This window comes from Lynx canadensis, chromosome F1 (assembly GCF_007474595.2).
Source record: "Lynx canadensis isolate LIC74 chromosome F1, mLynCan4.pri.v2, whole genome shotgun sequence".
Taxonomy (NCBI): domain Eukaryota; kingdom Metazoa; phylum Chordata; class Mammalia; order Carnivora; family Felidae; genus Lynx; species Lynx canadensis.
Window position 1 is genome coordinate 44,922,278 of NC_044319.2, and position 14,834 is coordinate 44,937,111.

At 32.8% G+C, this 14,834-nt stretch overlaps 1 protein-coding gene across 1 annotated transcript in view; it reads left to right on the forward strand.

Annotated features, from left to right (window-relative positions):
• KCNT2 (potassium sodium-activated channel subfamily T member 2) overlaps nucleotides 1-14,834 on the forward strand; it is a 198,164-nt gene that overhangs the window by 34,757 nt on the left and 148,573 nt on the right. Inside the window, exon 6 of the mRNA XM_032591711.1 lies at nucleotides 336-444. Coding sequence (XP_032447602.1) covers nucleotides 336-444 — 109 coding nt within the window. The remainder of the gene's footprint in view (nucleotides 1-335; nucleotides 445-14,834) is intronic.

The following is a 14,834-nucleotide window of genomic DNA, read 5'->3' on the forward strand; positions in this document are numbered from 1 at the left end:
GCTGCATTGTTGAAGGCTTCTGACCCTCAACTATTTTCCAAGAAGAGTACTTTTAAGTTTTTGAAGAAACTTTCCTCTTACTCTCTGCTAATTTTTTAAGTGCTGGTAATTAGCACTGATTAAATTAGGTATTGTTAATCTCCTTTGTAGAAATAATAAATATATTTACAAATAAGTCCTTGAATTAATTATTTTGTATGTTTGTATGTTTAATTAAAATATGTTTAACTTTAAATTGTGGATGTGCGCATTTAACACACTGGTTGATTATTTTTACTGTATGTAGTATAAATTTTTCATTTTATTTCATGATATTTTGATATTTATCATTTCAGGACCACCAAACAATTTTGAGAGCATGGGCTGTAAAAGATTTTGCTCCAAATTGCCCTCTGTATGTCCAGATATTGAAGCCTGAAAATAAATTTCATATCAAATTTGCTGGTAAGTTTAATTTCAAATTTCAAATTGGATGGTAAGAGATATGTCTCTGAAATTAGTGGCAACTTAATATATTCATGAATGTATAGAATAGAGGGATTCCTTTTATCATCTACTTGTTATAAAAGAAGTTACTCACTTTAAAAAGTGGCAAGATAATATTTTGGGAGTGTATCTTTAATTTTTTATATAACTTGGTGATTTTAGCAACTGAATTTCCTGGATATCTTGATAAGACTATAAATAGATTAGCACTTATAGTTTTATGCATAATATAAACACAGGTTTCAAATGGTATATATCTATTAATTTATTCTTATGTTTACACAGATAGTGTTTTGCTATAGATTATTTAATACACAAGTAAACTTCCCATGCATTAGAGTAATACTGAAATGTATTCAAGTACAAATAGATTTATTTAGAGATAGATTTTGAAAACATTTCAAGAAAAACATACATGTGAGTTTTTCATAGAGACACTGCTTTTGAAGTAATTTCATCTGAGATTATACTTTAAACTGTTAGGAAATTGAACAGTAAGATGATACTTTAATTTTTTCTTAAATGTTTCTGTAGGAACTAATTTTGATCCAGACAGTAATTTATATTCATGTAAAAAAAAAAAAACTTTGTTTTTTTAACATTTCACCTTCATAATTGAAGCTACAAACACCATTAAGATGTAAACCATTTTAACTATGCATTAGCAAAATGTATTTCCTTCAGAAGATGTGTTTACATATCTTATAATGTTTACCTATTTGTATATGATTTTTAGTGAAAAAATTATAAGCACTAAGAAATTTCTAAATAATAACAAAAAATATTGCCATTCAATTTGCTCTGTTTTTTTATCTTTTAACTTTGCTTCTAATGGCATCATTTTTTTTTTTCCTAAAATTTATTGTAAACAAAGCAATGGCTCTCAACTATGGCAGCATTTAAGTATCTGTCTGGAAGGTTTTTTTAAGTACTAATAACTGATTAAAATTGTGATGATGATGCCAGGGCATTTTTAAGCCTGTTCCCTAAACTGAAAATTAAAAATAACAGCACCTCCTTTGTAAATGACTTTGTGAAATTTAGTGGAAAATACATGTAAATTCTCCATCTGCTACCTGTTACATATTTAATTAGCATTAAAGAAACGCCAATTGTTTATTTAAAAGACCTTTGCAACTAAGCTGCTCCCTTTTTATTGTCATTTAGCAAAAGGAATATTTTTATAAAGTTCTTATCATACCTGATAATGACTTCTAATGATATAATTTTTTAGGAAGGTTGTAATGGCATAAGCATCAGACCAAGTCCTAAAAATGAGAATTTAAATTTGAGTGCCACCACTTAAGATTTAGGTAGGCAAATTAGAGTTCTGAACCCCATATTTCTTTTTTGTTAAATTATGTATCGTAATTATGATGTCTTTATTCCATTAGTTAGGATTAACAGTAAGAATTAAATAATATCGGAAACATACTAGGTGCTCAATAAATGGAAATCGAATGTGGATCATAATTTTGAATGTGTTATTACTAAATTTCAGAATAGACTTTTTTTCTTTTCCCTTTCTTAGCAGGCCATAGATAGGCTCACAACAGATAGATCAAACTCACTGAAACAGTCCACCTTTACAAACAAGAAATTACAAAGACTATTTGTATCGATTCTCTTTCATATTCTTAATTTGCCATTTTTTTGATAAACCCATTCAAATGAATGAGATAGTTAAAAATTCTATCCTGATAGTGTATCACAATATATCTAATTTATGGCACCTGCTGAAATTCCTCTTAATGATGTCTGTATTCTTTTATGGCTGAGATTACAACATCTCAGAGGAACTCTTTTCTTATATTATAAAAAGATGAAAGCATCCTGGTTTCATTAAAACGCCATAAGACAGTTTGGGGTGATGTATGAGACTCTGCAACCAATATAATATATTTTACATCTCAGCATGAGGTTAAAAGATTATGGACTTTGCATTTCAAAAGGAAGTGTATCAAGCTGTCACTTAGTTTGTATGGAAGATTGTTAAAATAATGGTCTTCAATGAACCATGTTCCCTGTGTCTATGTCCTGTGTTGATGGGACCTTGCAGCTTATACCATTAAGAGATGAAGTGCAATTCCCCACCACTTGAATAGGTGCTGGTCTTGTGACTTGCTTTGCCCAATAGAATGTGACAAAAGTTGCACTGTATGACTTCAGAGGCTAAGCCTTAAAAGTCTATGCTTTTGCTTTCCCTTCACTGGAACATTACCCAGAGACTGCATGTAAAGGATCCCAATTTAGCCTCCCTAAAGATGAACAATCACTTGGAAAATGAGACTTATCCATCCTAGGCATCCTACCTCTCTAGCTCCTGACTTGCCCACAGCCAACCCAAGGAGTCATGTTAACCTACAGAATTTTGAGAAATAAAAGTGTTGCTTGCTTTAAGTCACTATGCTTTGTAGTTATTTGTTATTTGGCAATAGATAACAAATATCATTTGTAATAAAATAATATTTGCTTTACTTTTAAACCATATCATTTGATAATATTTATATTACTGTCTTTTCATTCTTATAAATGTTAAATAGCACAATTCTAATTATCACAGGATATAAAATGAGATAATTTTATTTTTTTATTTACCTTAAAATGTTTGTTTATTTTGAGAGACAGAGCACATGCATGAGTGAAGGAGGCATAGGAGAGAGAGAGAGAGAGGGAGGGAGAGAGAGACCCTCAAGCAGGCTCCATGCTGTCAGCACAGAGCCCATTATGAGGCTTGGTCTCAGGAACCATGAGATCATGACCTGAGCCAAAATCAAGTCTGACACTTAATCAACTGAGCCACGCAGGTGCCCTGTTTCTCTTTATTTAAATAGCCCCTTTAATACACCCTAAATTGTGGCACTACTAATATGACTATAATTTATATATTTTTAAAAAGTAAATCCATGTTTTTAAAAAAGGAAAAGAAGAAACTTCAAAATTTGGGTTATGAGTTTAAAAAATATTAAAAAATAGAAACAATATAGCAACCTACCAATTATTCCTTTATACAGATCTACCTTTCCTATCACGTATGGATCCTTTTCTTCTGAACAAAATGACTATAGGCATTCATTAAGGTAAACTATTGACTTGTTAAAATATCATTTGAATGAATTATTATATCATTAATTATAATTAAAATAATCCTCTACACTTTGATGAGAGTTACAGGGGAAAAGTCTAGGTGGGCTTGATTTCAGCAGCAGAAAAGATATGCTTTTATTCATTTCACCAAGACAGGAAAGTAAAAATAGTAAGTCTAGAGATAGAAAGTCCTCAGTAGAATAATAGCTATGATACAGAATTTCTGAATATAAACCCATGCACACTACAAATTTCAATGAGATTCAATAGCATAAAAATATACTTCATAGATAATTTGATTATTTTAATCACCACAAGTTTCCTAAGAAGAAAATAAACTCAAACAATCTCATACAACAAGTTTACTTTCAGCAATTTTCCTTTTTATAATAAATTTGTCAAAGTAAAGAAACTGATATTGGGAAATCTGTAAAGAGACCATCCTCAGTCAAATCTTCATTCTGTTATATAGTAACTGCATGATCCCAAGCTCCTTAATTTCTCTTGACTTGAGTTTTTTTTTTAAATTAATTTATATTTTTTAATTAAAAAAAATTTTTTTTTCAACGTTTATTTATTTTTGGGACAGAGAGAGACAGAGCATGAACGGGGGAGGGGCAGAGAGAGAGGGAGACACAGAATCGGAAACAGGCTCCAGGCTCCAAGCCATCAGCCCAGAGCCCGACGCGGGGCTCGAACTCACGGACCGCGAGATCGTGACCTGGCTGAAGTCGGACGCTTAACCGACTGCGCCACCCAGGCGCCCCTATTTTTTAATTTTAAAGAGAGAGAGAGAAAGCAAGCAGGGGGAGGGGCAGAGGGGGAGAGAGAGAGAGAGAGAGAGAGGGAATCCTAAGCAGGCTTCATGCTCAGCATGGAGCCAAGTGCGAAGCTTGATCCCACAACTCTGGGATCATGACCTGAGTCAAAATCAAGAGTCAGTCATTCAATTGGCTGAGCCACCCAAGCGCCTCTCAACTTGAGTTCTTTGATATAGAAGAAGAGGATAATAAGGGAAACTATCCCATAGGGTTGTTATGATAAAAAAATATTCAAAAGAACATCAACCACTAGTAATTGGTACCTATCAAATTGATGATTATCATTAATCTTAAATGTCTATTTCTCATCCTAACAAAACTGTGTTACCCTTGTTTCCAGGAAAAGTAACTGAGGATTGCTCATAATGTTTTATAAACTGCTAATTATAGTAAATATTCAAAAAGCACATAGTTCTCAGCTTGCACATGTTTTCCAGAAAATAGAAAAAAAAGATATTTCCCAGACTCATTTTATGAGGCTATCCTAGCCATGATACAAAATTCATTGAAGAGAGTATAAGAAATGATTAGAGACCAATTTAGTATATAAAATATACTACAGAAGTAACAAAGTAATGTATTTAAAAAATAATATTACCAAGCTGAAATTATCGTAGAAAGAGATCTTTATGTTAAAAGAGAAATTAGTATCATGATTTTAATGCATACAAAAAAAACATTTGAGAGAGGATTCAGTATCGATTTACAATTAAAAAAAAAAAAGAAAGAAACAGGGTTAGAAAGCCATGAGGAAAACATTCATTAAGCTAAGGAAAATTATCTACAAAATAACCTAGAGGAATAAAGAACATTTAATGACCACATATTGAAAGTTTACTTTTAAGAGTACATTCAAACAAAGGTGCTTACTAAAACCACTTTTACTCAGCTTTTTCCTGGAAATCCTAAGGAGTGCAGTAAGATTACAAAAATAAATAAAAGTAGTAAGCATTGAAAAGCGTGAAATAAAATTGCCATTATTTATATAAGATTATATAATATATAATTGTACATATATTCCACTAAGAAAAAGGGGATCTTATACATTTATATGATTTCCAAAATTAAATCTCTGCCTCAGTATTCACTATGAGCTTCAGTCTTGTATCTCCAACTGTACAGTCAGTATCTCCCATTAGGTTTCTAACAGTTGTCTCAAAATTAAGATATCTAGAAATATTTATTGATTCTTCCTGAGTTGAAATCTGTTTCTGTCTCTTTCTTCCCCAAAACCTATGAGTCATCCTTCCATTGTTTGCATTCAATCCATCAAGTCCTACAGGGCAGACTCCCTGAGTATCCCAGGCTTATCCACTGACACCACACTAGGCCATGCCATGATCATGGCTGTGTCAGAACACTCCACTTTTCTTCTTTCCTGGGTGTCCACGATTTCTGCCTATAAGCTTACTGGTGCTCTTCATATTCCTCAGCACATTTGCAACAGCAATCACTGTTTGTGTGTTATGGTAGGCAGCTATACCTTTGTACCTCTAACGTCAACCTAAACTCACTAGTTTCCTTTTTCCAGTATATCAATGCCAACATTCTTTTACAATATCATTATTGTAAGATTCTTCCTGGTGGATTATTTTTGTCAACCTCTGGAGAACAAAAGTCAAATGGTACTATAGCTTTGGTTGTGTTAAATCTCTTTTCCAGTGAGAAATATTTTTTATCAATACACTTCTTTTTTAAGAAGTGGCAGTTGGTACTGAAACATAGGAAGAAGTAATGGCAGTGTTCCATAGCTATGACTAATATAAAAATGTGGTTTTGTAACATCTTGTATTCTCTGTCAGCTTCTTGTAGGACTAGCAATTCTAGTAGAGTGCCTCCAAGGTCATATATGTGATCTGAAATCACCTAGAAAAAAGGACTCCACATTATTAAGCCCTTCACAGATTTTCTCCTCCGTGGCAAAACCATGATGAAAAAGGAAAACATTATAATAGTTCAGCTTTCAGACATGTTTCTGTAGATTTTAATCAGAATAAAACCAAGCCCATATCTCTTTCTTCACTCTGTATTCCAAAAATCATTAGAAAAGAAAACATGAAACAAGACAAACATAAGAAAAAAATGTGGTATACTAGGAAAAGAACTGCTTTATTGAAAATCCTTGAATGAACTTAAAGAATAAACTATGCTGTCCAATTATTTGAATCTAAAAGAAGTTTGCTATTTGTCTCCTAGTCAGATGAAATTACTCAGAAAATCAGTGGGAGGTGAATTCCTGTTATATGAGTAAATTCATTGCTAAATTTACACTGCCTCTATCTTCACCCCCCAAATAAAGGGTTATGTCACCTGTGAGTGAATATTCAATTCCCTTTGTTTAGTCAACAAACTTTCAACATTCTGGGTCCTTGAAAATTTTCTACGTCATTTTAACAGAATGTAAGAAGACCTAAAAATTAAATTGGTAAATTTTCACCTATAGATAGGCGTGAGGAATGTTAATAAATTTGTAGGAGTAGAAAATGTAAAAGAATAAAGAACATAAAAATCAATTTGTAGGTTGTGAATTTTCTATAAATTTTATTTTCCATGCTTTGACTATGATATTTCATAAGTAAGAGAATTTGAGTTAAAGTACATGAATGAAAGGAAGAATCGTACCTCAAGAGTAAGTGTTGACTGAATGAAATTCTCTCTACTTCACAGCTTAAACATGCCTAGAAGAATGATTCATTATACTAGAACAGTAGGAGTTGGTTCTGGGAATTAAAAAAAAAAGATTTCAATTGCAATACAAGTTAAAAGTATAGACAAAAATATTTTTAACAATACCATTGACATTATTGTAGAAACTTATATCTTTCTTATAGTAGGTAGTTGTGGCTATCATTATAAAAGCAATATTGTTTACAGTATGCACATATGTGCACATGTCTGTGCCCACACAAACACAGATCTTGGAGAAATAATTTGACTAAAAACTGAAGGTCTTATCTCAATTTAGTCACCATTAATTTTATGGCTGAAACACCAGACATTCCAATGCCTCACTTTTTTCTACCCAAAAAAGAGAGTAGAAAAATATTTCCAAGTAATATAAATATTGGAAATTATCTCAGCTGTTTCTAAATAACATATGTAAGTGCAATGCTTGACTTTCACCATATGGTAAGGTGTGAGTTTTTCATGCTGAATAATTTCATTTCCCATATAACACCCACATAGATATCATTTTAAATTTCATTCTTACAACCTACTTAAGAACATAATGCTTTGAATTCCTATTTTTTTCAAAAGATAAGTTACCACAATTTTGAAAATTCTTCATTTTCAGGTGGAAATTTTTTTTTCTTTGATTTTGTATTCTGATAGAGATTATCAGAAGCCACTTAACCTAAGGTCTGTTCAAAACCAGCACAATTTGGAGGGTCTTTAAATTTTTTTCTTTCCTCACTATTTTTTACTTTGCAAAAAATCAAACATATACGGTTTAAAATTATACAGTGAAAACCTGTATTCCCTCCATTTACATTCAGCAATTAACATTTTCCCACATTTGCTTAATCTTCTCTCCCTACAGACACACACTCACACACACACACACAGATACACACACAGATATGCACATATTTTTAACTTCAGCATGCTTTTCCTAAGAATGACATGCTGCCGTGTACCCACAATAACATTTTTACCTCTGAGAAGATTAAATAATTTCATGAACCAGTCATGTTTAAATGTTGTCAGTTGTTCCCGAAATATCTTTTATAATTGTATGGTACTATTCAGTATTAAATAAATATTCCATTTTTTATTGCATTTGCTTTTTAATTTTTTATTGAAATAATTAAATTTGGAAGATTAGTATATACAGTATAGAGCATTCCCATATACCCTTCATATCACACAGCTTCCTGGGATGTTAATTTCTTATATAATCATGGTACATTTAATCAAAGCTAAAAATTAACATTGGTGTAAATTATTCCTTAAGTGAAATATTTTCTAGTATTTCATTCCTCTTAACAAAAATATCGGTAACTTACTTGCTTTACTTTTTTATAGTTTCTAAGATTTTAATTTGTGGGTCTATTAAATAACCAAACCAACTTTCCTGTTTGTTCTCTTTGACACTTGATTAAATTGCCATTGAACATTAGGTATTTCAAGCCATTTTCTTGTGGGGCACTTAAAATTTAATGAACTTGAAGCATCTTTATATTTTTCTCCATTAATTTTCTTATAGTCTTGTATTTCTCCAAGACTCAATTTCATGGTTCTGAAAGCCAGAGTAGCATATTTCTTCTTCTGTCTTTGGAAAGTGCCAGGCATTTTCTATCATATCCTAGATCTATGATTTTCAGTCTGTAATGTAGTTTCTTAATAACAACGATTTATAAAGAATAACAGGTATATCATCTTGCACCCACATTTACTCATTCAAACAATGTTATTAAGTCCTACTGTGAACAATTTGTTATTCTAGGTACTAGTAGTATGATGATAAATCAGATGGATTAGCTGTCTATTCCAATGGCCGGTTTTCTCATTTTCTTTACCTTTCACCCTTTTTATCAAGAATGAGCCAGTGTACTTTTACATTTTGCCCGAGAATACTACTCTAACAGAGCCTGTTCTTTCCACATAGAGCTTCAACTATGACCTTATGATCCTCCTCTCCTGCCCTTGCCACCCTCCATATATATCAAAACTCATGATTCCATTTCTGTTCTAGACTTATCAGATTTTGCTTGATGAGATTAGTCAATCTGATAGACCTATTTTAGGTAAAGTTTTTTATAATTTAATATAATACCCTCATCTCTGGAGTAATTATGTTTGTATTGAAAAGTCTCTTAAAATAAGACTTTTAACCCCCAAAGAATGAAATCCTAATATAAAGATGATGGCAAATATTATCACAGGATATTTATCTAATGTTGCCTCAAAACATGTATGACAGCATGCTGTGCACACACAAGCATGTGTTTGGGGATGGGTGGAGAGAGACTGTGAATTAGCCTTTACTAAAGAATTGGAACGTTCCAGGAGATTAATGAAAGTTATTGTTGAAGGTATAACATTTTAACTAGATAATAAAGTAACTCCAGGGGACTTGTGGAGTGCAGTGGACAGGACACAAAGGGTCTCATAGGGGTGATTATTTAGGAAGCTATTAGAGTGTTCAGGTGAGAGAGACTGAGCGATTGAACCAGAGTAGTGATGATGGATGTGGAAAGTGAGAAAGATTCATGAATCATTTCAGATATATTCTGTGGACCAAATCATCACTTAACTATGGGAGCCAAAGATAGTGAGAAATCAGTTTATTTGATTTTTGCCACTCTCCTCTCTTTTTTTGTATATCCTCCCATTTAATATAAATTGTATTATAGCAGTTTATGAATTGATTTGTAGCTTGCTTCGATTTTCATTTAACTCCTGAGTAGGAGTTTCTTTTTTTTTTTTTTAAAGATTTTATTTTTGAGTAAGTCTCTACACCTAATGTGGGGCTTGAACTTACAACCCCAAGATGAAGAATTGCAAGCTCTACTGACTGAGCCAGCTAGGTGCCTCTAGCTAGAATAGGAGTTTCTTAAATGCTCTTCAGTGACATGCACAGTGCTCGACTCATAGTATCTTATTATTACTAGCATATAGGCTATATTATAAGATTTAAAAACTTAAAAGATCCATTAAGAATGTTCAGAAGTAGTACTATAACTCAGTAAAATACAAATATGCAGTAATATATAAAATAGTAAAAAGGAAAAAAAATTGCAATCTCCCCCCCCATCACCGTGTAGGGAAAAACCTGATTCTTTCCTACTGTGTTTTCTCCCTGGTGAGAGTACTTCACTAATCACATAGGAACATCACTTCTGACTCTCTGGTTACCAAATATGTAGAGGTGTCTTCCCCACATCAAGCAGTTCTCTAGGATACCAGCTGAATGTCTTACAGTTCAACTCAAGTCTGTCTCTACCCAGAGATAGCATCAGATGCCACACGGGAGGGCTCAGGGACTGCCCTTCCCCCACCCCTTTCAGAGGCCATTTGCATGTCCAGGTTGTCACCTGTGCTTCTGCAGACCAACATTTGGCTATAGATTGCAAGTCCTAGCACCCCCTTCTTGGGTTTGATTGATTTACTAGAGTGGCTCAAAGAACTCAGGGAAATATTTACTTACATTTACTAGTTTAATAAAGGGCACGGTAAAGGATACAGAAAACAACCAGATGAAAAGATTCATAGGGTAGAGGCCTGGGAGGGTCCCTTGTGCAGGAGTTTCTGTCTTTATGGAGTTGGAGCATGTCACCTTCCCAGTGTATGTATGTACCAACCTGAAAGTTCTCCTAACCCCCTACTGTTGGGATTTTATGGATGCTTCCTCCTGTGGGCATGATCAATGATAACTCCATTTCCAGCCCCTATCCTCTCTCTGGAGGAGGGGGGAGGTGGAGCTGAATCTTCTAATCTTCTAATCATGATTTGGTCTTTCTGGGGACCAGCCCCCATCTAGGAGTTATCCAGGAACCCATCCAAAGTTGCTTCATTAGAACAAAAGAGGCTCCTGGCATTCTTACCATTTCAGAATTTACAAGGGTTTTAGGAGACGTGTGTCAGGGAGTAAGTCAAAGACCAATATTAGAACAAAAGAAACTCCTAGGGCTCTTATCCCCCAAGAAATACAGCATTTCAGAAGCTCTGTTCCAGGAACTGTAGACAGATATCTATCTATCTATCTATCTATCTATCTATCTATCATCTATCTATCATCTATCTATCTATCTATCTATCTATCTATCTATCTATCATCTATCTATCTATCTATCTATCTATCTATCATCTATCTATCTATCATCTATTATCTATCTATCTATCTATCTATCTATCATCTATCTATATCTATATATCTGACATATATATGTCTTTCAGATATGAAAGTAATGTTTCATCATATTATAGTAAAAAAAGTTGTGGAGGAGAAGAGTGAATTAGAGTAAGAGCATCAGAAATATAAACAGATTCCTGTAATTTTTTCTGCATCATTTCATTTTTTTCCTTGAGCAGCATTTCATCTTAAAATGTGTGTTCTTAGAATGCCGCGCTAGAGGTAATTTTAGGAATTGCCTGATGGGGGGGGAGCACAGGTATGAGTTTATTTGTTTAAGTAGTAAAAGGATGTATAGATAGAAATCAAGAAAGGATAGAGGCATCACTAACATCTGTTTACACAGTTACATGAAGGTTTCATAAGGAAGTAGAATGAGTTGCATACAACATTTAAGTAGAAGGACATTTATTAAATTTTATTATAAGGATAAATGTAGAAGGAAACAACAATGTCTAGCCATATGAGAATAGATACACAAGATACATGGATGTGGTGTGTATATGTATTTTCCAACCAAAAGTCATTATTAGATTATATTAAAATGAGAGGCAATACAAATGAAATAAGTAAGATATGGAATTACTTAAAGTAAGGTAACAATTTTATTAATATAATTCATGTATAATGAATTTTATTTCATTTTTATATAGAAACATATTATTAGCTAGAAGGTGATTTTGCTGATAATGTTGTTTTTTAATTTGTTTATAGATTTTATATTTTTACATTTTTTTCACACAAGGTCCAAATTATTAAGTATAATTAATGCCATGAAAATATTTATAAATCGTTATATCTAAGCAGGGAACATGTTATTCACTTAATTACAGCTATAAAAATTATGTTTGTATAGACTATAATAATTTGTTAATGTGAACTAAAATATCATTATTAGGTAGGTAAAAGATAATGTATATAAATTTATGAATCTGTGAAATCAGCATATTGTTATATTTTATAACCCATGACAAATGCCATGTAATATTTTAATATAATAATAACTTTCATTGGTGCCAAGTTCTCATTTAAGCCATCAAGCTATTCTGTAGCCGTATATTCATAGAGACAAAAACTGATGATCAGTCAGTACCTACTTCCTTATTGAGAATGTTAACTTAGCTTCCAATGAAGGATGAAAAATAAGCAAAATTAAAAAGTGATAGCTGTTTTTAAAAATCACCAAGGTGAATGTCATGAGCTTAGATAAGTTATTTCCAACAATTTTTGGAAGTTTATGTGTTTGAAAATAAGAAAAAGAAATGTGTGGTCTGTTGAAATTGTAGATTAGTAATTTTGATGAATTAGCTCCTCCTTGGAGTGTGTATTCAATATTCTTTGTTTTTCAGCATACTAAGACTCACTTTTGTCAAGAACTAAAATAATAAGTAAATAAATAAAATAATACATCCTCAGTTACCATAAGAGAAGTTTTCCTGGACGTGGGCGATAAGCTTAAGATGATTATCTAGTGTAATTTCTAAGGTGAATAGTATGTGTCCTTTTATGATTGTTAATATGCAGTGCCAATTTGCTCTTCAGAAATGTATAACTTACTTTTGCAAAAGTAAGCAATATTCCTTTTAACTCTTGGCCCTTGGGCAAAGGAAAAATAATATTAAGAGTTATCTTATTATTATTATAGTTACACTAATATTGGCAGCCAACATTTATATAATGCTTATTATGTGCAAGGACTACTGTTCTAAAACACTTTTTGTAGATGAAGTCAATTAGTTTTCATCACAACCTTATATTATAAAGTAATATGTTAGTTATCTATTGCTGTGTAACAAGCACAAAATTCTGTGGTATAAACAATAAACATTTATTATTTCACAGTTTCTGTGGGTCAAGAATTTGAGAGAAGTAATAATCAGGGTATTTATGATGTTGCAATGAAGATGTCAGTTGGAACTACAGTTACTGAAGGCTGGACCTGCACTGGGAGATCTGTTTCCGGTGTGGTTCACTCTTTACTCACAAGTGCCAGTACTCACTTACTGGGAAGTTAGTGCTGGCTGTTGCAGGAGGCCTCAGTTCTTTACTTCTTGGACTTTTTCTTGGGGCTACTTGAGTGTCCTTACGATGTGGCAGCTGACTTCTCCCAGAAAACATTGACCTAAAAGGCAGCAAGGCAGAAGCCACAATATCTTTTATGACATAGCTCTGGCTATCCCACACTGTTATTTCCACGATATCCTATTGGTTACACAGATCAGCCCTATTCTGTGAATACCAGGATGGGAGAACCACTAGTGGCTGTCCAGGAGGCTTGCTACCATAAGTAGATTTTATTGGTATAGTTCACTCTCGAACAACACGAATTTGAGCTGCATGGGTCCACTTATATGTGTATTTTTTGTCCAATAAATATAGGACAGTACTATAATTATATTTTCCTTATCATTTTCTCAATAACATTTTCTTTTCTCTAGCTTACTTTATTATACGAATACAGTATATAATACGTATATTATACAATTTCTGTGTTAATCCACTGGATGCTATTGGTAAAGCTTCTAGTCAATGGTAGACTATTGGTAGTTAAGTTTTAGGGTAGTCAGATATTACACGTGGATTTTCCATTTATGCAGAGGTTGGTGCACCTAACCCTCATGTTGTTAAAGGAACAGTAGTATTCTTGTTTTACAGATGAGGAAATTGAGACACAAAGATATTAAGTAAAGTGCTGATGAAGCCATTATACTAAGTGGTGGAACTAAGCCTTTAATCCATGTTCTCTGTCTCCAAAATGTGTGCTATTGAGAGATATGTGATTGCTGTTAATAGTTCATTTTAATTTTCAATTATTGATTACTGACAGAGCTGTTCATTCACATGTATCTATTGTCCATTTAATTTGTGTGTTCATTCATGTGTAAAATATAGCCCCGAACTCTTACTTTCTATAGAGGTGACTATTTTTCTTAGTGAATTATAGAGGTTTTTCATACTCTTAAGTTATGAACACTTTGATTTTTTAAAAATTGCATTGTTTTTTTCAGTTTTCAAGTTGTCTTTGGATTATGTTTATGGTGCTTTTAACTAACAAAAGTTTTATCTCTTTTTGGCACTTTTGTGATTTTTGCCTCTAGATTGTCCATAGATTCATCATTTAATAGTTCAAATCAGTGTACTTTCCAGAAGTTACTTCCTTTTAGACAGAATTTGTAGCAGCCTCTAGAATTGTCCCTTAAGGTCAAAAAGAGTGTGTGGAGAGTGAATGACTAAAATGTCCAATTTACTTTATTTCTTGGAATCCGTTGATTTGAATATTATATTGAAGAATTGTGGGGCTGTTTGGTGGAATTTTGGTGATATTGAGGCCAAGTAGGGAAGGACTCAGCTAGACAAAACATTGGCTCAATTACCCATGAAATCAACCTCACTTTTGCATTGAGGAATTCCTTTTAAGTTACATATGCCCCCAGTAAAACTCAAATTTCAATCTTCTTTTGTCCTTTACTTTTACTTTGTTTAGATTGTTAGATGACCATCTAGTTGACAGTAGCAACTATCTATCTTTCTATCTATCTATCTATCTATCTATCTATCTATCTATCTATCTATCATCTATCATC